The 26,495-nt window shown below is 35.3% G+C and overlaps 1 protein-coding gene across 6 annotated transcripts in view; it reads right to left on the reverse strand.

The window, feature by feature from the left end:
• Nucleotides 1-6,215: 6,215 nt before the first annotated feature.
• The window catches only part of LOC128171918 (uncharacterized), a 32,684-nt gene continuing 12,404 nt past the window's right edge, over nucleotides 6,216-26,495 (reverse strand). Inside the window, exons 1-7 of one of the 6 annotated variants that reach the window (XM_052837691.1) lie at nucleotides 21,058-21,331; nucleotides 17,178-17,283; nucleotides 16,763-16,821; nucleotides 14,019-14,077; nucleotides 8,551-10,246; nucleotides 7,986-8,068; nucleotides 6,216-6,316 (exon numbers count right to left, since the gene is read on the reverse strand). In XM_052837691.1, the coding sequence (XP_052693651.1) occupies nucleotides 8,010-8,068; nucleotides 8,551-10,243 (1,752 nt within the window). In that variant the 5' untranslated portion in view covers nucleotides 10,244-10,246; nucleotides 14,019-14,077; nucleotides 16,763-16,821; nucleotides 17,178-17,283; nucleotides 21,058-21,331 and the 3' untranslated portion in view covers nucleotides 6,216-6,316; nucleotides 7,986-8,009. Of the gene's footprint in view, nucleotides 6,317-7,982; nucleotides 8,069-8,112; nucleotides 8,136-8,550; nucleotides 10,247-14,018; nucleotides 14,078-16,762; nucleotides 16,822-17,177; nucleotides 17,284-21,057; nucleotides 21,332-26,495 lie in introns of those variants that run through there. The other 5 variants (XM_052837695.1, XM_052837693.1, XM_052837694.1 and 2 more) reach the window with 5 other exon arrangements.

Genomic DNA, 26,495 nt, shown 5'->3' on the forward strand with positions numbered 1-26,495 from the left:
AAACATAATACTATATATAGGTTATAAATGTATTTCATCACGTTCATTGTATGGGTAAACACCAAACAAATAATCACGCTTAAACTTACGTACAATATTTCTCCAAATAAATGACATTAAATTGAGTTGTCATATCTATCTGGTCAACAGAGAAACAGAGTGTGAGAAATGTGCTTAAACATCATTAACAAACACATAGGATTAACAACATGCTAAATATAAATTAAGGTCACCATGACCTACTTTCACATTGATATATACATGAGTAAATGACTCCTGGTATGATTAATGGTACATCATTTCTAAAACACAAGTTTTTTTTTTTCAAATAGATATGTTCTAAAATAGTTTCACCATAAACTACCATAATTCTAATTGGGTCATCATGATGCACCAATTGTTACACATGCACAGCTCAAACTTAATGAATTAAACTAACATCAACTATTAATATATTGAAATTAAAACTAAATAACATTGTATAAAAAACCATCTAAAACTTATCAAATTCTTACAAGAGCTTATCAGATCACTTCTTTCCAAATGATCACGATATAATGTAAAAATACATTAACTGATATTCAATCCTACCAATAAAACTGTCAGGGATAAACACCATCAAATTCATTTCTCATTCTCAAGGGGAATAACTGTTTTTTCATCCTGACTGAAAAATACAAATTTTGAGTTATTCCCCTTTGAAAATAATGTTTACTTCAACATACAAGATTATTTGTGTAAAAATCAAAACTAAACAAGAGGCCCATGGGCCACATCGCTCACCTCAGCAACATAGGTACGATAAAATCAGTTTAATGGAGTCATATGGAAACTATCTGGACAATGTAGTTTACAAGTAGATCCTGTATAAATAAAAGTCTTTTTTTCCCCCTGGATATTCTTATGTTTATAATCAAGTCCCTTTTCTACTATGATGATTTTATATCTATATCACTTGTTGAGCATTGCAGTTCTCAAAAAGATTGTAAACAATTGTTTATATATGGGATATACACCTACTTCATCAAACAATTGTATAAACCTACATCAAGCATCAAACAATTGTAAAATTGGAATCCCATTGGGCCCCACCCAACTCCTCAAGATTCTGATTTGAAAGAATTTAAATCTACATTATCTGAGGTTGCTTTCAGTAAAGTTACAGCTTATCTTAGCAAGTGGTTTTTGGAAAAGATATTTTTAAAAAAAATTTCTATCTATATTCATATGTATATTTTAGCACCCCCCCCACCCCCCCCCCCCCCCCCATGTTGTGACCCCATTCTGCCCGGGATTCATGATTTGAACAAACTTGAATCTACCCTACCTGAGGATACTCCCAAACAAGTTTCTGCTTTCCTGGCTGATTAGTTTTTGAGAAGATGATTTTTAAAGATTTACACTTTATATTCCTTTGTACATGTTAAAGTTCAACCCCCCATTGTGGCCCCACCTCAACCCCATGGACCATGATTTGAACAAACTTGAATCTTCACAATCTGAGGATGCATCCACACAAGTTTCAGCTTTTCTGGCCAAATGGATTATGAGAAGAAGATTTTAAAAGATTTACACTATATATTCCTATGTAAAAGGTCAACCCGCGATTGTGGCCCCACCCTAACCCTGGGGGTCATGGTTTTCACAACTTAAAATTTACACTACACGAGGATGCTTACACACAAGTTTCAGCTTTCTCGCTGATTGGTTTTTGAGAAGATTTTGAAAGATTTACTCTATATATATATATTCTATATAAAACTTTGACCCCCAGAGTGGCCTCACCTTACCCCAAAGGATCATGATTTTCACAACTTTGAATCTACACTACCTGATGATACTTCCATACAAGTTTCAGCTTTCCTTGCTGATTAGTTTCTGAGAAGAAGATTTTTAAAGATTAACTCAATATATTACTACGTAAAACTTCGCCCCCCCCCCCCCCATTGTGGCCCCACCATACCCCCGGGGGGTCATGATTTTAACAACCTTGAATCTACACTATCTGAGGATGCTTCCACAAAACTTTCAGCTTTCCTGGCCAAATGGTTTTGAGAAGATTTTTTTTAAATATTAGCAAATTTTCAATAAATCCTAATTAACTCCCCTTGAAAAAGAGTGCCGCCCTTCATTTTCGCAAACTTGAATCCCCTTTACCAAATGATGCTTTGTGCAAAGTTTGGTTAAAATTGGCCAAGTGGTTCTGGAGAAGAAGTCGAAAATGTAAAAAGTTTACAGACAGACGGATGGACGGACAGATGGACAGACAAACAGACGGACGGACGCCGGACAAAAAGTGATCAGAAAGCTCACTTGAGCTTTCAGCTCAGGTGAGCTAAAAACTGAATCATTAAAGACATCCTGTTCCTTTGATGATTTTTAACACATTCCATTACTTTGATGTTTTTTCCTGTTGTGTAATGATCATCATACAGGGCTACATCTAGGGCCAGGTTCCCTGCCACATCCAGCAGATCCTGTCTCTTATCCACAACCAAATCAGCCGCTGAGATGTCAAACTCTCGCATAGGGCTGCAGCAGCAAGAATTGATGCGGGGGTTAGGAACTATATCATCACATTTCCAAATATTTAACCATATGCTGTTTTATTTAGATTTCAACGAAGATTTTTAGAGCATAAATATCTTTTTTTTCACAATTTCAAATACATGTACCATTATTATGCTGGTTTTTTTTTCCCTTTTTTTAAAAAATGAAGGTTTAGAGTCCAATTATTATCAAACATTTTAAAGGAAAGTTCTTATCAAATTCTCAATTTTTTGTGTTGATCTGCTTATCCCAATCATTTTGATATTTGAATAGCCGTTTAAAACTACACATCAATGACTTAACACTTACTTCATTGGCTTTGTTCCATCCCAGACTCGTAACAGAAAACCAACATTCTCCTCTAATACACAAGTTGCTAAAACCTGTTGACCAATGGAAACCAATCCTTTAAAGTTTTATGCATCATTAATGTACACTGCCAACAGAGTGCCTTCACAAGAATTTCACTCCAAATGTTCTTGGTCTAAGACATAATTAACAATATCAGGAGCAAAAAAAACCATGATATTCACTTTACATGAATACTTATTTTATTCAAGTCATTTGACTCTGCACAAGAAATTTTGAATTGAAAAATTCATAAAGGGAAGATTCCCTTAATAGACATGTATTCCACATCACAATACATATATATATATATATATATATATATATATATATATATATATATATATATATATGTAGTAAAAAAATTTCTATTAATCCAAATACGGTAAAGAGGAGTTGTGTGTTTGGTTGATACTTTTTTTCAATTCTTTTAATAAAAAATTGTAAACAAGAGGCCCATGGGCCACATCGCTCACCTGAGGAACATTAGGTATGATAAAGTCAGCTTAATGGAGTCATAATACAAACAATCTGGACAATGTACAATAATACATGTAGATCCTGTATAAATAAAATCCATTTTTCCCCCTAGGAACTCGGATAGCCGATTGCTGCCAATACTTACAAGAGCAGACTTTAATCACCGCTCCTGCACATATATAGGGACTCAACGTTACGCAAGCAGGGATGACCGCACACCTACGCAACTCAACAGGTACCAACATTAACGCAAGCAGGGATGACCGCACACTTGCGCCAACAGCTCAACCTAACGCAAGCAGGGAGTGCCGCACACTTGCGCTAGAAAGGGCAGAACACCAGCAGGGATGACAACACACTAGTGCTCCACCGCAACCACCACCAATACAAGCAGGTATGCCCGCACACTTGTATTAATGCGATACAGGGCAGGGATGACCACACACTCTGTATCGTAGGTTAGAAAACACGGAGATTATATAGAGCAGGAATGTCCACACACTCAATCTATCCGTACCTGTTCAAATTTAACCCCAAAAACAGTCGCTCGTCGTAATGCAGTAGACACTGTCCCTATATATGTGCCGGCCTAAAATAATTCATAGTATCTAAAAATTGGAAATCAAAAATAAACAAACTTATCCGGCCTAACCCAAAACTACTTATGCAGAACAACTTATATACATTGAATATTTATTATTGTATAAAAATAATCGTCACAATAATTGGTTAACAGTGGATGCATTAATTAAAATAATCAAGAATCAATAAATCAAGGGCAATAACTCAATACAGTAATACAAAAAGATTCTAATGAAAAAATAGCTGCCTGCTTCAATTTTATAGTCATATGCAGTTCTCAAAAAGATCCTTTACAATTGTTTATATATGGGATATTTAGCTACATCAAACTCTGAACCTTTTTGTGAGGCCGAAGAATTGTCCTGGAGCCAAAGTCTTAACAATTATAAAAGAATCATCTTGCTGATTAGTTTCTGAGAAGAAGATTTTTAAAGATTTACTCTATATATTCCTATGTAAAACTTCAACACCCCCCCCCCCCCAATGTGGCCTCACCCTACCCCAAGGGATCATGATTTTCACAACTTTGAATCTACACTACCTGAGGATACTTCCACACAAGTTTCAGCTTTCCTGGCTGATTAGTTTCTGAGAAGAAGATTTTTAAAGATTTACTCTATATATTCCTATGTAAAACTTCGACCCCCCATTGTGCCCCACCCTATACCCAGGGGATCATGATTTTCACAACTTTGAATCTACACTGCCTGAGGATGTTTCCACACAAGTTTCAGCTTTCCTGGCTGATTAGTTTCTGAGAAGAAGATTTTTAAAGATTTACTCTATATATCCCTATGTAAAATTTTAACACCCCCCCCCCCCCAATGTGGCCTCACCCTACCCCAGGGATAATGATTTTCACAACATTGAATTTACACTACCTGAGGATGCTTCCACACAAGTTTCAGCTTTCCTGGCTGATTAGTTTCTGAGAAGAAGATTTTTAAAGATTTACTCTATATTTTCCTATGTAAAACTTCGACCCCCCATTGTGGCCCAACCCTATACCCAGGGGTCATGATTTTCACAACTTTGAATCTACACTACCTGAGGATGCTTCAATACAAGTGTCAGCTTTCCTGGCTGATTAGTTTCTGAGAAGAAGATTTTTAAAGATTTACTCTATATATTCCTATGTAAAACTTCGACCCCCCATTGTGGCCCCACCCTACCCCCAGGGATCATGATTTTCACAACTTTGAATCTACACTACCTGAGGATGCTTCCACACAAGTTTCAGCTTTCCTGGCTTATTAGCTTCTGAGAAGAAAATTTTTTAAAGATTAACTCTATATTTTCCTATGTAAAACTTCGACCCCCCATTGTGGCCCCATCCTACCCCCAGGGGTCATGATTTTCACAACTTTGAATCTACACTACCTGAGGATGCTTCCATACAAGTTTCAGCTTTCCTGGCTGATTAGTTTCTGAGAAGAAGATTTTTAAAGATTTACTCTATATATTCCTATGTAAAACTTCGACCCCCCATTGTGGCCCCACCCTACCCCCGGGGGTCATGAATTTCACAACTTTGAATCTACACTACCTGAGGATGCTTCCACACAGGCTTCAGCTTTCCTGGCTTTCTGGTTCTTGAGAAGAAGATTTTTGAAAATTTCTCGAAATTTTTCATTAATTTCTAATTATCTCCCCTTGAAAACGGGTGTGGCCCTTAATTTTCACAACTTTGAATCCCCTTTGCCTAAGGATGATTTGTGCCAAGTTTGGTTGAAATTGGCCAAGTAGTTCTTGAGAAGATGTTGAAAATGTGAAAAGTTTACGGACGGACGGACGGACAGACAGACGACAGACAAAAAGTGATCAGAATAGCTCACTTGAGCTTTCAGCTCAGGTGAGCTAAAAAACAAAACAATATGTGACACATTGGCTACAATTGTAATGGACATCTCCTTCTTAGCACCGAATGATACCAGAAATTTCAGGAGCTTAGATATGTAAAACATATTATATACTGACAAAATTTACACTAAGATAAAATTGATAAAAAAAACGTATAACAAATTACAGTAGAGTTCATGTACACAAAAAAACCCCGATTCCATTATTTTTGTGCAGATTTCACGTACACAGAGACCATTGATGACGCGTTGTTTTTGTGCAGAGTTCACCTACACAGCAACAGTGTCCATTGATGACGCGTTATTTTTGTTCACCTACACAGATACAGAGTCCATTCATGACACGTTGTTTATGTAGAGTTCACGCACAGAACACAAAGTCCGTTGACTTTCCGTTGATCGGTAATTATTTGGCTTCTGTAACTCCATTGGAATTATGGATAATCCTGGAAGGTTTTCTTCTGTCTCCCCCTGAAGGCGTTTGAAAAGCAGCTTGTCTGCAAGAAACAAAAATAATTTATTATTGTATTAAATGATTAATACCAAATACTTGGACAAAAAGGAAAGAAAAAGTAAGCAAGCTCAAATACTCCATGTTCTCCCATTACTTGACAACGCTACACATCATGAATGGCAGAGTATGCATTAAGGTGGCATTCTACACCACTTTCTGACGCAGTGCGCAAAAACGTAAATCTGGAAGCATGTAATTCTGGTACTGGCTGATTGCAACTGATGCAAATTGTATGGGGACCGCTTTTTGAAAAATTTGTTAAATTAATAGAATAAATCAAAATTTTGATAAAATTCATTCTTTACATGTAAGGTGGTATGGGACACCTTTATGTTGTGTCATATTATTTATCGAAATAAACAATAAATCAAGTATAATTTTATAAATACCGGTAGTTTCTTTCCCATCATTGTTACCTTACAGCGCAGTGCAGTGGGTTAGAGCGCTCACTACGGACCTGTAAGTCACGAGTTCGAGTCGGGTTTGAAAAATTTATTACTTTTCCAAAATTTTCTAAAACATATTTTGTTGTAAAATATTGTGAAAGAAAATTCTAAACCATTGTCCAATGAAAGTACTTCAATAGTAATGTACTTTAATCCACATTATTATTGACAGATGTTCCATACCACCTCAATTAAAGGGATGGGAGGGTGGCTTTGAATTTCTCTCAGGTTGGGATACATAAATCCTAATTATCTCCCTTTGAAAAGGGGCACGTTTCTTAATTTTCACAACTTTGAATCTTCTTTGCCTAAGGGTGCTTTGTGCCAAGTTTGGTTGAAATTGACCCAGTAGTTCTGGGGGAGATGTTGAAAATGTGAAAAGTTGACGGACAGAGGACAGACAAACAAACAGACAGACGACAGACAAAATGTGATCAGAAAGGCTCACTTGAGCTTTCAGCTCAGTTAGCTAAAAATGATAAAGGGCATTATTAGCAAAACATCATCAGATCAAAACTTTCTGCAATTATGCATATATTTAATCATTTGTCTTAAACAGCAACATACTAAATTCTAATGGTTCAAAATTTGAAGACAAAACATTGTAATTAAAATTTCCTAGAAATGTGCAAATCAACACATTGTGTTCTAACTACCTACAACAAAAATCATTGCTAAATTCAACATTTGGACAAAATTCTAAGTTCAATGGGGCTAAAATTCCTAGAAAGATAAATGAATTGGAACTTCCTAGTAATTAGCACATCCACACATTGTGTCCTAAATACCTTAAAAGTTTCATATTAAACATGATAAAATTCTTAGGTCGAAGTCATTATTCTCTAACAATTCCATTACATGTGGTATAATAATGGCACAATTAGCAAAACAAAGATACATTTTCGAATTGATAATGATCTGACATTTACAATTTATAATTGTTCAGTTTAATATTATAGACTTCATGTGGATATTTGTTTTATAATATTCCACATTCAGAAAATAAAACTTGTATAACATGATGTTTCTCACTCAGCAACAGTCAGCCATGTTTGGATGATCACAAAGTGTGAAATAAACAGGAGTCAGTATTACAGTCCATGTGAATTATACACAGCTCAATTTCAGCTGCAGATGTTGAACAAAGTGACAAACAACATGTGTGGTATTGAGAGCAGACTAGATTTGTACAGAAACATTTACAACCTGTCAATATCCCAGCTATCTCCATTATACGACTGGTGTTGAGCTGGACATGGTGTCCTCATCAGGACGGGGTCTGTGTTCATCTACAACAAGTCATTAATTAGCTGTTAATTAATTAATTACAAACATTATGTAATGATAGAGCTACATCTACAAATTAAAACTTTAACCTGATTACCATGACACTTGCTTTAATATTTATCTAAATAATTGCATTGAGTCATTTATTATGTCACAAAATAACCGATTACATATACATGAGTCACTCTATATATTTCATAATTAAATACAGCAACCTGTTATTTCTATTCACTAATTACAATGACATGTAACTGTACATTTAATTAATAAAATAATGTATCTAATTTCTGTTTATTTTAGATAAACACTGAATCCCAATGACTGGTAGATACAGCTAACCCTGTAACAATGAGTTGTTTATATTGACAAACAATCACACAGATAAACATGTCTTACATGTATCTTATTGACTGATAATTAACACGGACTGTGTGTCTTAGTTATCTATATCTAATTAATGTGAATGATAATGACTCAGACTTACCTGTCAGAGCGTCCTGTCTGGTGATATACCTGTAGACACACACCTTGTTGTTGTAAAATGATCCGACCCAGAGACGGTGAGTGTTGACATCATAACTCAGGCTGCATGGATAACCCATCTCTTGTGATTCTGTCAGTAGATGTGACAGGAACCGACCGTCCTTATTTATCATCTGTACTGTGTAGGTTGTATAATCACACACCAGGATGTGTGACAGCGCGTCAGTACAGATTCCACGTGGCACTAGTACTGATCCTGATGGAGGTCCTGTGTAGGAGAAACGATGTCTTCCTCCACGCTCTGTCACCACTACAGCACGAGACCAAGAGTCAGACACCACGACATCCCCATTGTTGTTCTCTGTTATATAGCGAGGATCACTATACAGTCCCCGTCCTGTGTTGTGGTACTGTATGGTTTGTGTGAGTTGTCCACTCTGGTTGTACCGGGTTACCTTGCCTGTTACCTTGCCTGTCTTTGTATCATAGTTATACATCCCGACCAGTAGATCCCCAGTGGACCAGTACACACACCGTGGTTCCCATGTAGAGTCTGTTCTCTCTATAAATGTGGTGGTTGTTTTCATATCCTTTGACAGTTTGTTGATGTTATGTTTCCTATCTATATAAATCAGTTCACTCTCACTGTTCACTGTGTGTATTCCTACACCAAAACATGAATCCTCCACACGATGTAGAGGGACACCTGTTGTGTCTGTCAACATGAGATTGTTCCAATCATTGACCCAGACCCGGTCTGATGTCACACAGGAAATGTGAAAACAACGATCAACACCTGTCAGTGTGAGAGAATGATGGAGCTCAGCACCAGACGTCAGTTTCAGCCGACACTGGTTTCCTACGCGTCGGTTTCCTCTCTCTGTGATTTGGATTGCACTCAGTGACTCCATCACATCCTCCTTGTTGAGTGACTCAGTCATGGAGAGCTGGCTGGTGTGGAGTGTAAGATGTATCTGGGGGAGGGCTGTCTTTGTGAAGGAGAGGAATTGTAGCGCACTGAATGTGAATGCTGGCTGTACATATCTGTGTTCATATCTCCTTAGTCTGCCAATATGTCTGATCATTTCTATCTTTTGTTTTTCACATCTGTGTTTGAAATCAAAGTAACATAACACATAGTTCAATAGATCATATACCACATAGTCAATGAGATCCTTCAGTCTCTGGGCCTTTGTTAACATCTCTGATTGAAGGGGGGAGAATTCTGTGTGACAGGTTTTGACATCAGCTTTGATTCCTGTCAGGAGAACAGGTCTGTAAAAGAGAGCCTCACTTCTGATGGTGTGAATGGTTCCTCTGTGTTGTTGTCGCTTTGTTTTATAGGCTGTTTTAACATCTATCTGAGTGTGTTTTCTATGTGTTTGGCAATTATTACAGGCAGGAACTTGACACGGTTCACAGTACTTTGTATAAACATGGCTAGGATGTCTCACACAGATCTCTTGTGTTGGGATGTAGTTGATTTTATCACGGTGTGACACAACATCATGGTCTATTGTTTGGAGATCTTTTACATGGTTCTCTTTACACTGAGGACACAGATCACATGGACACGATACACAATAGTACGCTGTGTCCCCCGGACACTTAGAACACAGATGTACTCGGTATGGGGAGCTTGCTGTGATGTATTGGGAGCTTGCTGTGTCCATGATGTGGGCGGTCTGGGTCATAACCTGTTGAATGAAAATAAAGAGTTTTAGGATTATTATTGTTTTATATATTCAATGTCAAATTTTAAAAGAAATATATTTGGGTTTTTTAAAGAATAATATATTTTCCCTACTTAGATAATTGACGGTCTATTATTCTGGTTCTGATTATAGAGACACTCAACCAGTAGAAAAATACAACATCAGATTGCCGAGTGAGAAAGAGGTGCTCTCTCTCTCTCTCTCTCTCTCTTGCCATCGTTTTATCTCTATATATCTTTCTCTCTGTTTCTCTCTCTTGGATGTGTACATAATTGAGAAAGTGTATTATATGATTATCTAGCAAAGGAAGTCAGAGAGAGAAAAATAAATAAGATGTAGAGTACACATCTCAATTTAATTTAATTACCGGGTATTTACTGTCTCAATTTACCTAACATGTATTCCTGCTCTTTCTATTTCTTTCTCTTAATCTCTGTTTCTCATAATTTTAATACTAAACATGCTCTCTCTCTCTCTCTCTTATTCCTCCTCTCTCTCTCTCTTTAGATCTTATTCCTCCTCTCTCTCTGATTTTTTCCTAACACATGCTTTTTCTCTGTCTCCTCAGATTTCTCTTCTAAACATGTATTTTTGCTCTCTCTTTCTATCTATTTCTGTCTTTCAGACAAACTCCATCAAACATGTACATGTACTAAATATATCTTACTCTCAAAGATGTAATCTCTCTCTCTTCTTATTCTTATAAACATGTGCATCTTACTATTGTAATTTCTCTCTCTCTTTTTCTCTGAGTTACTCCCTGTTAAATATATGCATCTTTCTATTTCTCTTAGACATGTAATCTCTCTCTCTCTCTCTCTCTCTCTCTCACACACATTATTACTCCTTCATTTACTATCTCAAAATTTTGAAGCTAAGCAAGTACTTCTTATCTCTCATTCTTTCTCTAAGCCTCTGTCCCTCATTTTTTCATAAATAAACATGTACCGGTAAACACTTTTTATCTTTTATGTAAACATGTGCATCATACTTATTCTCTCAGACATGTAGTCTCTCTCTCTCTCTCTCTCTCTCTCTCTCTCTCTCTCTCTCTGATACTTACTCTTATACATGTAAACATGTGCATCTTACTTATTCTCTCAGACATGTAGTCTCTCTTTTCTCTCTCTCTCTCTCTCTCTCTCTCTCTCTCTCTCTCTCTCTTGTGACTTCCTCGTGTACATGTAAACATGTGCATCTTACTTATTCTCTCAGACATGTAGTCTCTCTCTCTCTCCCTCTCTCTCTCTCTTGTGACTTCCTTGTGTACATGTAAACATGTGCATCTTACTTATTCTCTCAGACATGTAGTCTCTCTCTCTCTCTCAGATACTTACTCTTATACATGTAAACATGTGCATCTTACTTATTCTCTCAGACATGTAGTCTCTCTTTTCTCTCTCTCTCTCTCTCTCTCTCTCTCTCTCTCTCTCTCTCTCTCTCTCAGATACTTACTCTTATACATGTAAACATGTGCATCTTACTTATTCTCTCAGACATGTAGTCTCTCTCTCTCTCTCTCTCTCTCTCTCTCTCTTGTGACTTCCTCGTGTACATGTAAACATGTGCATCTTACTTATTCTCTCAGACATGTCGTCTCTCTCTCTCTCTCTCTCTCAGATACTTACTCTTATACATGTAAACATGTGCATCTTACTTATTCTCTCAGACATGTAATCTCTCTCTCTCTCTCTCTCTCTCTCTCTCTCTCTCTCTCTCTCGTGACTTACTCTTATACATGTTAACATGTGCATCTTACTTATTCTCTCAGACATGTTATCTTTCTCTCTCTCTCTCTCTCTCTTGTGACTTCCTCGTGTACATGTAAACATGTACATCTTATTCTCTCAGACATGTAGTCTCTCTCTCTCTCTCTTGTGACTTACTCTTATACATGTAAACATGTGCATCTTATTCTCTCAGACATGTAGTCTCTCTCTCTCTCTCTCTCTCTTGTGACTTCCTCGTGTACATGTAAACATGTGCATCTTATTCTCTCAGACATGTAGTCTCTCTCTCTCTCTCTCTCTCTCTCTCTCTCTCTCTCTCTTGTGACTTACTCTTATACATGTAAACATGTACATCTTATTCTCTCAGACATGTAGTCTCTCTCTCTCTCTCTCTCTCTCTCTCTCTCTCTCTCAGATACTTACTCTTATACATGTAAACATGTGCATCTTACTTATTCTCTCAGACATGTAGTCTTTCTCTCTCTCTCTCTCTCTCTCTCTCTCTCTCTCTCTCTCTCTCTCTCTCTCTCTCTCTTGTGACTTCCTCGTGTACATGTAAACATGTGCATCTTACTTATTCTCTCAGACATGTCGTCTCTCTCTCTCTCTCTCTCTCTCAGATACTTACTCTTATACATGTAAACATGTGCATCTTACTTATTCTCTCAGACATGTAATCTCTCTCTCTCTCTCTCTCGTGACTTACTCTTATACATGTTAACATGTGCATCTTACTTATTCTCTCAGACATGTTATCTTTCTCTCTCTCTCTCTCTCTCTCTCTCTCTTGTTACTTCCTCGTGTACATGTAAACATGTACATCTTATTCTCTCAGACATGTAGTCTCTCTCTCTCTCTCTCTCTCTCTCTCTCTCTCTCTCTCTTGTGACTTACTCTTATACATGTAAACATGTGCATCTTATTCTCTCAGACATGTAGTCTCTCTCTCTCTCTCTCTTGTGACTTCCTCGTGTACATGTAAACATGTGCATCTTATTCTCTCAGACATGTAGTCTCTCTCTCTCTCTCTCTCTCTCTCTCTCTCTCTCTCTCTCTCGTGACTTACTCTTATATATGTAAACATGTACATCTTATTCTCTCAGACATGTAGTCTCTCTCTCTCTCTCTTTCTCTCTCTCTCTCTCTTTGTGACTTACTCTTATACATGTAAACATGTACATCTTATTCTCTCAGACATGTAGTCTCTGTTTCTTACTCACTGACTTACTCTTGTAAACATGTGCATCTATTTTTCTCATCATTCAGATGAACTCAACTAAACTTTGTCTCTTACTCCCTTACTCTTGTTGTTCCATATCTATCATTTAATATTTATTGCTCTGTATAACATGTCTGTTTGCTCTCTCTCTCTCTCTCTCTGAAACTTACACTTATACATTTAAACATGTGCATCTTACTTATTCTCTCAGACATGTAATATCTCTCTCACTCTCTCTTTTCTCTGACTTACTTACTCTGTTAAACATATGTATCTTTTCTTAGACATGTAATCTCTCTCTCTCTTTTTCTCTCTCATTATTACTTTCTTTAATTGCTATTAAAATACAATTCACACCTAGTCCTCAAATTTGTGAAAAATGGGAACCCACCAGTGTATACATGTTAATTACTGGTTTATGTCCCATGCTTTGCTATTCCCTTAACCCTGGTTGATTTTTTACTGCCCCCCTAGATAAATTAGTCCTGACATTACCACAAGGTTATGTTTCTCCTCGTCTAACACATCAATAATCAAATGGGAATGTGGGCAATAGTTATATTGTCAGTTCCTGGGTAAGAAGTTGATGTTGACCTCGGCCTATGCTCTCGAGTATCAGTTCTTACCCCAGGACTAACACAAAGACCACTGCCCTCATACCCATTTAAAAGATGTATACTAAAATGTCTATGAATGACACACGACGACAAACGTGAGATAGCAATGGGTCTCCTGAGTGACTCAGGTGACCTAAAAATACATAGTATAGTTACATGAACATGGTGTTATTACATGTATACTATACCACATATATTCTCCCGTTGATCTTTCAGTCAACAGCACAGCCAGAAACAACCTGGGAACCTGTAAAGAGACCATCAACTGTTACATTCTAGTACTTGATGATATCCCGCGCAATTGCGGGATTTAATATTACATACATTTATATGATACAATGCTTCACAAAATATCTGTGAGCCAATGCTCACTAGTGATACCCCCGCTCTGATGTAAATATGCAAAATAAGCAAAGTCGACATTTAACAGAAAGCTGGCATCCGATTGGTACAGAAATATTTCCCATAATATGGCATGCCTAAACAAATAGTGTGTTAAAATTTCAAGCATCTTCGATTAATAGCTGCTGAGAAATCTTTGAAGAAAATTTGTTTGAAAATTTTGGCTAAAAATAAACAAAGTCGTCATTTAACAATAAGTTGACGTCTGATTGGTACAAAAATATATCCCTTGATATGGCATGCCTTAACAAACACTGTGTAAAAATTTCAAGCATCTGTGATAAATTGTTGCTGAGATAAATGTGACAGAAATTTTTGTTACGGACGGACAGACAGACACAGACAGACAGACAGACAGACGGACAGACACACAAGGGTAAAACAGTATACCCCCTCTCCTTTGAAGCGGGGGTATAATTATATGTTGATCCATATTTTTTGGTTTATTTATGTAAACGGTGTGTTCCCGTTTTGCACACATTTGATAATTGGGTATAGAACAATAGGTGTGATTTGTGTTGTGATAGCAATTATAGTCTGCTTCCAATCAAAGCATTTACCTGGATTTTTACCTGTGTTTTATCAGTGCCTTACAATGAATTAGCAAAAAGAATATAGATATTTTGTTGTGTTTTATGTCTGATTTCTAATAACTCACCATGCATTTATTTCATTTGATAAAATAAAGATAATGATATTTTTAGTCTTTAATTTCTGCTCCCTGATAAGAAAAATAATGATTAGATGATTTTACTTCTACATTTTTGTCCATTTATCTTAAATATAAAATTAAATGAATATTGAGGGAAAATTCTGGTTCCAAGCCAACTGGAAGCTGATTCAAGGGATAATTATATATATGATGTATAATTAAATGATGAAGGGGAAAACTACACGTACAGTCATGGGGTACTCCATGTCTCTTTTTACAACTTGACAGTAGTTCTTATGACACCACCGCTTTAGTATATATTGCGGGTCACTTTCTGGTTATTCAAATCAGTAGCTAAATACATGAAGCACAAAAAATTCCGACTAAAATAATAATTTTAATATGGATTCGATAAACTTCAAACTGAAGAAGGTTGACCATGCATGAATTACATGTAGGTCTACATTTGATAGATTTTGTGAAAATATCTTTACAGTTTTTGAAGCATGAAAAATTGCCGATTTATCATCATAGAGTTTGTATATTTTCTTTGGTTATTCAAGCCATAGCATAACTGAAAAATATTTAGCAGCGTTTTCACCAAACACATTTCCTCCATTTATGTCAGCAAAAGCAATAATTGAACATTAAAATATATTTTCTCTTCAAGCTTGTTACATGTACATGTACTTCATATAGACAGCAAGATAAAGAAAAGCACTACATATACAATAGTTTGAAATAAATTAATGAAATTGTTCGTGATCAAATTGAAGTCGGAAATTAAATTCAAGAAGATGGATGTCAATTATATGAAAATGTGTTTTTATGCAAGTTATATTGTAACATGTAATAAAAGTAAATATCAATTGCGAGTAGATATGTTTTATTTATTTTATTATCAATTGCCCTTACTGGAACTGTGATATAGACTATAGCAATTAAGCAATTAACTCTCCTGGTAAAATTCCCGTTTCGCACACATTTTTTCGATACCTAATTTTCAAATGTGTGCAAAACGGGAACAAACCATGTAAACAGTGTCTGATTTTTTTCTTAGTTGCTTTATAACCTTTTCTCAAACTCGTAAAAATCTACATTTACTATATTAATTACTCCTTACTCTCAAACATGTACCTTCAATCTATGTTTATTCTCTCTCTCTCTCTCTCTCTCTCTCTCTCTCTCTCTCTCCACACACACATCACCATAACTTAGTTATAGAATTGAGGGCCGACACAGGATTTGCCTTCTGTCTGATTGGATTGAAACACTGTTTTTCAAATGTGACACATATCTTCAGTATGTTCTTATTTACAATTCACCTATGAAATACAGAATGTAACTTTTTATAATGTGGTTATAAAACATGGATAAAATGCAGTTGTGTCTTTACCCCATGTAAAGAACAGACTATAATTCACACCTAAATCCTCAAATGTGTGCAAAATGGGAACCCACCAATAAATACTGGCTTATGTCCCTTGCTTTGCTATTCCCTTAACCTTGGTTGATTTTTGACTGTCCCACAGGCAGATAATTGGACAATACCCCAGCCCTGAAATTACCACAAGGATATGTTTCTCCTAATCTAACACATCAATCATCAAATGGGAATGTGGACAATAGTTATATTGTCAGTTCCTGGGTAAGAAATTGATGTTGACCTCGGCCTATGGTCTTGGGCAACAGTTCTTACCCCAGGACTAACACAATGACTACTGCCCTCATACCCATTTAAAAGATGTATACTAAAATGTCTATGAATGACACACGACAACAAACGTGAGATAGCAATGGGTCTCCTGAGAGACTCAGGTGACCTAAAAATACATAGTATAGCTACATGAACATGGTGATATTACATGAATACTATACCACATATATTCTCTCTTTGACCTCTCAGTCAATAGCACAGCCAGACACAGCCTGGGAACCTGTAAAGAGACCATCAACTGTTACATACTACAGACTGGTATAACCTATCAGTCAACAGTCAGACACAGAGAACCTGTAAGGAGACCATCAACTGTTACATTCTAATACTTGATGATGTCCCACACAAGTGTGATATTTAATAATATATACATTAATATGATACAATGCTTAATATTTCAAATTTTATTTATTTATTTATTTTTTTTTTGTATATATTGTGTCTGATTCTTTTCTTAATTGTTTTCTTAACCTTTTCTTTAAAATTGTAATAAAAAACCAACTGCATGGCTGGATATTTACAGGAGCAGGGATGAAAAATCTAAACTAAAATGGATGATATATACATATTATATACCCATCAGTTTCCTTCCTTGATACTGTCAGTTTTACAGAGTTTGGTCTGAATTTCCGGATCACCACACTGTGGTTTTCAGATTCCGTATCACTACTGCTCTCTGAAACTGATAACGCCTGTATTTTAGCCCGTTTTTAAAAGAGTTCGTATAAAATACAGTCAAACTTCGCTATCTCGAACTAGATGGGACTGTTTAAAACTTTGAGATATCCGAGTATTTGAAATATCAAGGTACAATACTTAAAGCGGAAGGAAAGTCAAAAATGCATTTTATTTATATTAATAAAGTGTTTTAAATTATCACACATGGTCATGCTGTTTTGAAAATAAACTACATAATTAAGCTATAATGCACGTTTGAAGTGAGAAATTGTATTTACGGGAGGCTGACATGATGTAGAACTCTTTTGTATTGAAAACCAAGAAAATTAATTATTTTGACGTCCCACAATCTATTCCGGTTTGGTTTACATACATGCATACAACGTATACAATGCTCTGAATAAAACACTGGTTTAGGCCTAACAAAAAAAATAGTTTGTTTCCGCTTTCACTCTTTCATGATGAAAAAAGGTAGGGTCGGTTGGTCGAAAAAAATTTATTTTTTCAACTATGTTTTTTCCCTTTAATATTGCAGTATCCATACATGCCGGTTAGATACTGGTAAGGTATAAATGGTATAAAATGAGAAATACTTTTAATATCATTCCTGACTATTAAGCAGGTCTTAAGAAAACACAAAAATGACATTACCGTATTTTTCGGGGCATATGTCGATGTGGGGCATAGGCCGAATTGCTAATTTTTAGACAAAATTCAAGAAAAATCCTTAGACTAGCCTAATTGGGGGATAAGCCGACTTTCAATCGATGATTACTATAGTGAAAGTATGACTGCTGATTAAGAAAGTCACCATATTAAGTATATACTTTCAGAATATCGATGTAGAAAGTCAAAAGAGTAATTAAAGTTATTAAATTTGCTTAACATATATATTTCAAGCAATTTTTAAAAATTAATCTGTGTTTTGTGGCTGTTTGGTCTCCTCCGTATTCGTCGGTGTATCGTTGTGTATCGTAATTTTACATAGTGTAAATTTAATTGCAACACCAACCTCCGTGGTTCTGTCTGGTAGAACTAAGTATAATATTTTACCAAACGTTTTATATTTTATTAATACCTTATTGCTAAATCTCATTTAATCAAGTTATACTTTGAAAGCTACTTGTAAATACGGGGTATGGCGTCCATTAGCTCAACACGTGGTTTCATATCCAAATAGAGTTATCCCCCGTAATCGCTATGAATGAGAAAATGAAATACCAAACATATAATATTTAATTTGTGTTCTTTCCATTAATTAATTAAATAGTGACTTGCCGTTATGCAGAGAAATTGTAATGTTAAAAACACAGTTAATGCAATGAAGTGTAACGGTGTACACTACGTGCCCCCAGGCTGTGTTTTAGTCACGGGTTTCACACCTTTGTATATACACACGACACCAGAATACCGTTATTTCATCCAACAGAAAATTAATTGTAAAGACACATAGCATTTGATTTATTCTACACCCAAGATCAGTGATTCCTACGAACGCAGAAATGAAGAATTCACCAAAATTCCGTCATATTACATTCTACCCGGTTTCGTTTTCTTTTTTACTACGCAATAATAGTTTCCAGGGTTCATACACGAACGTGGGAAAAAAATTCTTTTGATTGGGATTGTAAAGAAATACCTTGTACAGTACTGTACATTTTATTACTCACGATGTCATTACAAAAATTATCAACGGGACAACTATCGAACAATAGTTCAAACGGATGAAAAAAAACCAACCCTCATAATATATTGCTACAACAGTACAACGGATAAAAACAGTGGATTTTATATTTTACTGTTAAATTTTTTTAACTTTGAGTCTAAGAATAGCCGATCCCGGGGGATAGGCCGGGGCTCGCTCATCGGAGGAAAAAAATACCGGCCTATGCCCCGAAAAATACGGTATATAGCAGATCCTTCCTCTGCCAATGATGAGAGCATTAATAAAATCTACAACACATGGAAACATATAGCCATTTTGAAACAAAACGTTTAAGTTACACTGATTTGAGAAGAGTAACTGCTTTAAGCATTTTTGTGACCAAAATTTTGATTATTCTTATTTTCCAAATTGGATAAAAACGAAAATAAACGATTTTCCATCAAAAATCCTTAAAAAACAAGTTTTGAGTCAGGGGGTAAAAGCTAGGGTCGGTCAGGAAAGCGGAAACAAACAATTTTTTTTATCAGGCCTTATGCCTTTCTGTTACTCAAGTAATCGACTGAACAAAAATAATGTTTAGGTTCACGCTTCAATCTAAAGAATATTATATGTATGCATAAATATATGATTTTTTATTAAAGCACATAGTAGGCCAATTCATTTAATTTTGTATTCCTACAAATTTTCTCTATCAAATTAGAATGATGTCGATTATTTGTTTCAATGTTCAATTGTTCCGCCCCCTCCTTCTCAGTATTATATATTCAAATACATTAATGTATTAAATTAATTAAATTAGTTTATGACAAACATCCTACGATATTCATGATATTCACCATTCTTTTAATGATCACTATTGATGTGTATCATTTGTAGTATAGGAAAACGGTTTAGGAAAAACAAAACATTTTTTTATGAACATTCATCGCCCAGTCCCCTTTCAACCTCCCTATTTTATGTACACATGATTTATTCATATAAACGTAGAACACAATCTGTTCATTGTTTACAAATTCATGTAAAAAGTTTGCTACCAATCTTTCCTGTATTAAAATGTATGAAATTAAAAGACGCTAGTGTATGCTAACGATGCAACTGTGAAACGATAAGCACGTGCCTTTATCATTGTGATGTCATGAAAAAAGTTCACACATTATTGAAAGGATTCGCTATTCTGCAGGTTCATATAAGGAAACATATTTGCAACAATAATATCAAGTATCACCTTCTATGTATACTCTAAGTAAATTCCCAGTAAATATATTCACTCTTTACATTTAATCATTCGATATCATTGCAAGTATATAATTTGATACAACTCCCACTGGCTTGGATCCCCCAAAACATGTCCACCACCATACTCTCATTTTTGCTATTTTAGGCTGGTTTTAAAATATTGAAAATGAAAGTAGGTTTTAATTAATTCAACAATAATTACTTATCAGGTAAAATTATAGTTTATGGACATTATGGACAATTGTAAGCAGTTACTCTGGTGCAGGCATTTTTTAGTTAATTGACAAAATGTAGTATAGATATTCTTACATGTAACAAATGTTAAAGAGGCAATAACTATATTTTTTTTTTCAAATTCTGGTAAGCGATTAAGACATTGATAAATGTATTCTCATAAAATGTTGGTCTTTCAACAGGAAAACAAAGTGTTACTTACTTTTTTTAGACAAATGCCACCCCCCCCCCCCCCAAAAAAAAGCTATTCTAATATTTATTTTTTAATGTTTTAATCGGTCAACTGGTCAACTTAGTTTTCATTATTAATTAATTTCATATTTATATTACTTAACGTATATACTCCAACATTTAAAAAAAAAAAGGGGTGGGTGGGGTTCTGTGTCTGAACAAACGACTGGTACATTGAGCTGTTGGATTGAAACAACTTACCCCCTCCTCCCTTACCTAAACTAAGTTATAACAGTTTTTTCTTCAACACTTTACATATACATGAATGACACGATTTTGAAGGTTTGTTTTCGGGTCAGCCATTTTACATAGTTGATTTTTAAAACTATCGCGTTTTATCTCACCTAAATTGTCACTGGCATGATATATGGAAGAAGTAGACTACATTGTAGAATATATGATATGACAAACCTTTTTTTCACGGGGAACAATTATCTAAACGGATAGAAATAAACTTTCCTTTCCTCTTCCCAAATCGGTCTATCGTCTGTTCGACATACGTCACAGCGATGCTTAAACGTTTCGCCACCTAGCAATTTCGACCCCAAATGGTTTCGGTCCCAGATAATGAATTTACCGGTTTTCAAAAATAGAAAAAAGCTGTTCGAATATTTAGTTTTAAATGTATTAATCGGTCAACTTAGTTTTCATTATTACTTTATTTCATCTTTATACTACTTAACGTATACATGTATGTAATGCTAATCGTTTAAAAATCGTCAGCGCAAGACACGTCCTTTACTTCCTATAATTAGGAAACTTTCAAAACAAAGAAATGTTTGCAGGCTTCAGGATCGGAGGCGGATTAGGGGAAGGGGGTGGATGGGGCCTGCCCTCCCCCACACTTATGTGGTATTTCTTACTTATCAACAATGCATGCGTAAGCAAGATAGGGAAAGAGAGAGAGAGAGAGAGAGAGAGAGAGAGAGAGAGAGAGAGAGAGAGAGAGAGAGAGAGAGAGAGAAAACATGTATAAGATAAACCCTGACTCTTAATACAAATGTGAAGTATGGGGGTTCGAAACTGGGGAGCATTTTTAATTCAATCTTCTAAAAAACACGTAATTTCCGCTGAGTACTCTTTGGAGTATGCTCCAAAAGCTGGTGGAGGAAATATTTACGTCTCTAGAGGAAGACAGAGCACGGAAATTCATGTAAGAAGTCCTGACATGTAGACAAACTGTACGTGTATTCAGATCAATTATTTCTCAACAAAATATAACACATTATTTACATGTATACATATTATGCCCTTTATCATCTGCAAGTATGGAGATGCGTCTGCATCTATAACTGATGAAATTCTTTTTCTATCTCTCTATCCCTCTCTCTCTTTTTCTCTCTCTCTCTCATAATTTTTAACTTCTATCATGCGTGTTTTAATTAATTAAAGTACTATCATTATTTTACATAAACAAGCTTAATTTTTATAAAATGTAAAATAAATACCCAGGTTCCAATTCATTCAATTCAATTTATTTTCACTCAAACCGTCAACATGACGGTACATGAGGTACACATATTATTACTTATAAGGTTAGTTACTGACTCACTACGGAAATATATTGGGTTGATCAATCTCATAGATGGCGAGGCGAAGCCGAGCCGTCTATGAGATTGATCAACCCAATATATTTCCGTAGTGAGTCAGTAACTAACCTAATAAGTGTTTTGTTTTCCCGAGGACTATTAAGTGACATATTTATTCACAAAAAGCGATGATCATGGCACAGCCATGTACAAGATGCCTAACATCTCGTCCAATTTAACTCATTTAAACTCTTCAAAATTTTCAATCTCACCTTGCAATACTCTTTAAAAATCTTTGCTTCACCCATGCTTACCTACAATGTTTTGTTGCTATTCAATTTTAAATGTTTTCTCCCTTTTCTCTGCAGAGATCTGAGCAAATTTCGACGCTGCCATTTTGTTCTGCTCCAGACAAAACAATGTGACGTCAATATTCTAAGGGCAACTACTCTAATTTTAAAGAATTTCAAAGGGCGACTACTCCTAATACTTTAAGAACTTACGTCATGCGGTTTATGGGTATTAAATACTATGAAATGTCGAAATGAGTAAGCGAAGCGTTGACCAATGACGGCCATATTGCCTAATATTAATTCTCACAGAACAAATATAGAGATATATGAGGCAATCACGTGCTATGTTTAAACCAATGAAAATGTGACATTTCAGTCCAAGGGAAAACAAATATATATATATATAAATATTTACAAATGTATGTATAGAGTCAGAGGTACATGTACAGTACAAATTAGAGAGAAAAAAAAATATGAGAAAAAAGCACAAATGTTCAAGGAGGACAGACTGATTCAAAAATTTCATTTATAAATAAACAGAGTTTTTTGAGTTTTTTAAGTTTTAAAGTAGACAATACTCACAAAATTTAAAAGTGTTTGGTCTTACACAAAATCTAGGTTCCAAGTATTTTTGTCTAATACATGAAAGAGCATTACATTCTAATATAAAGTGCATTTCATCGGCTATTTGATTTTTATTACATAATGTGCAACATCTTTCATTAAGAGGAATGCCTAACCATCTACCAGTTTCTACAGGAAGTCGGTGATTCGACGTACGGAATTTAACAAGAATTTTTCGAAGTTTTGATGGCAGAATACTCAAATATTTTTCATATCCAAAAATAAATTTGAAAGTTCTATATATGACCTTTTGAAGAATTTGCAATATCAGCCGACCATTTCTGCACAAACTGGTCTTTAAGCCTTTGCTTGACAGCATTTGTAATCCAATTAACATTTACAGTACATTGTTCATTCCAAATGTTTGAAAAACCACACTTATTAAAAATAGAATGTATACAATCAATCCATGGGTTTTTAGAAAAGTCATTATTATATTGATTCAATAAGTATTTGTAAAGTATATGAACAATTTTATTTTCTGGCCCGGTGAACAATTTTGCCCAGTATGAAACCATTCTAGTATATATATTAACAGATAACGGAAACCTTCCAGTTTCTCCATAAACCATGTATGATGGGGTACAGCTTTTTAAATTCAGTATATGTTTCAAAAATTTCAAATGAATACGTTCTATAGTTTCTATATTTTCAAAGCCCCATACTTCACATCCGTATAATAATACCGGCATTACTACTTTATCGAAAAGGTCTAACTGACACTCGACAGGTAAATTAAATTGCCTTATTTTCCTAATGACCCCATACATAGCCTTCTGTGCCTGTTCACAGAGATGTGTTTTTGCTTTTCTGAAAGACCCTGAACGTGAAAAAACAATTCCAAGGTATTTAAACTCTTTCACATTTTCAATTATTTCATTTCTAAAGTAAAATTCCCTTTTTATCATTGGACCTTCAGAAAATACCAATATTTTTGTCTTATTTATATTAACCGTTAACTTCCATTGCTCACAGTATAAATGAAACTCGCATTTTGTAAATCATCAGGCGTTTCCAAAGCAGAATATATATTACATCGATCATACTTAATTTCCTTCCATAAATGTTTACTTAAGAATAAAATTTGAGAGAGAGAGAGAGAGAGAGAGAGAGAGAGAGAGAGAGAGAGAGAGAGAGAGAGAGAGAGAGAGAGAGAGAGAGAGAGAGAGAGAGAGAGAGAGAGAGAGAGAGAGAGAGAGAGAGAGAGAGAGAGAGAGAGAGAGAGAATTATACAGACTGTTAATTACCTCGTTCTTTTAAAAGTTGTTTATATCTACGCTCTCTACCCTCTTTTCCAAAAACATTTGACATAAACACAGTTTGTTGATAAGTTTCCCAATAACACTGGATTTATCGTCTTTGTTGCTCAAAAAAAAATATAACCGTACACGCCTAATTAAGTGTATCAAATACGACAGACCAACAAAATACAAAAACCCCACGTGCTTAACCTATTCACTTCTATTTAATCAAGCCATCGCCTTCCATGTATGCCTGTTTTAGACTTTCCAGATCTGCTTTCGGAATTTCATAAGTTAAATTGACACACACTTATAAAAACACGTGTCTACACCACATTAAAATCGCTTAGTAAGTTCACACGCACCGTTGTATTTTGTGATGCGATTTTTATAAACCATAATCTTTGAATAATTAATTAAACATAAGCATTATTCACATTTTTTCCTCAAAATGTAAGATTGCATGTAACTTTCAATAAGACCTCAGCTTTAAGTATGTCCATTTTTGGCACTAATCGATAGTACAGTGCCGATAGATGTAGCATATACTCAGTGAGTAGTAAGATTTTTTACATGGTGTCTAAATTTAATTTTCATATTATCGATGTTACACAACGAATGAATACATGTATCTCTCTCTCTCTCTCTCTCTCTCTCTCTCTCTCTCTCTCTCTCTCTCTCTCAATGAACAATGAATACAAATATCGGCCAAGTGATTATCTATTCAAAAAAAATTAAATAATAGTCGTTTATAGAGTGCATGCAGTTGCATACGGTAATCTGAAGTTTTAAAAACGTTTGCGATTCTAAAAAATTTTTTTATTGCTGTACATTGTACATTGTAACAAACACACATAAACATTGACTTCAGTATCATCGAAATTTGTTTCTTGTTATGCATAAAAAAGAAAAAAAATGAAATAGCATCATTTAAGTTTACATCTAATGCCCTTTAACATGCGTTTTTATTCCTTACTGCTAATTCTTGATTACTTTCTATATATTTCCAAGTAAGATTGCTTTTTGTTAACTTTCAGAATCGGTTCTTATTATTCTTATTGGTCTTGATATTTCGAAATAAAAAGAAATGAACCTTGTACAAAAAAATTACACAGCATTTTTGACTCTAAAGAAAACGCGATTTTTAAAATCCAACATTTTCCATAGACATTAGCTGTTCTATGAAAATTAAAGATTAAAAAAAAACAACAATCGTATAGATAAACCAAAAAAAGATTATTTCAGCTTGTATTATAATCACCTTTGAAAAACAGTAGCTAGTATAACCAATTTGATTTAGAGTACTATATTATCATGTCATCTAAAATAATTGTTGTAAATTATTTACAGGACATGTCATAACTTGGTATTAAAAGGGAGATAACTCAAATTATCAATCTCTTCAGCTATTGGCATTTTCATAACTAACCCCCTCTCTCTCTCTCTCTCTCTCTCTCTCTCCTCTCTCTCTCTCTCTCTCTCTCTCTCTCTCTCTCTCAGTTAAATGTGTTGTCATGATAATCAGTCCCTCTACACCTATCCACCCACCACGCATTATTCACAACCTTTCACCTCGCATGTTTTATCATTAAAACACGGCGATTAACCTCTGCCATTCGTTCAACTGTATTTGAAATCATGTGCGTGATGAGTTTTCATACATACATGAACTCAGGTTTCGAGTCACGTGATCAGGTAATATAAATAGTAGGACCATGCGGTGGCGTGACACTCTAAGCTCGCTCGTTGTATGTGTTTTAAATGAGGCAAAATGGCAGATAGAATGGAATGCGGTGAAATAGGACTATCGAACGATGGGACAGTTTCATTATTTTACTTCCTTGCTAAACAAAGCGATAGAAAAACAGAGTTGTTTAATCATAAAAACATAACGGGGCTTACTCAGAAACTTGCAAAAAAACCCCGCCACGGTGAGCAGTGCTGCGCATGTGGCAGAGACCGGACCAGCATCTGAATTTAAGCACGAGGGGCGAAGTCCCAAAAGTTGGCTGAATTTGAAGAACTGTTTCAGGAGGGATATTTAGCGAAGGCCGCGCTCGTTATTGACGAGGAGAAATCTGTTTACAACACAGAAACAAAGTCCTTAAGGTGGACTACCACACCTGGTAAAAGTCACTCAAATCAAAGGTAAATTATTTAAT

This window comes from Crassostrea angulata, chromosome 2 (genome assembly GCF_025612915.1).
Source record: "Crassostrea angulata isolate pt1a10 chromosome 2, ASM2561291v2, whole genome shotgun sequence".
NCBI classification, from domain to species: domain Eukaryota; kingdom Metazoa; phylum Mollusca; class Bivalvia; order Ostreida; family Ostreidae; genus Magallana; species Magallana angulata.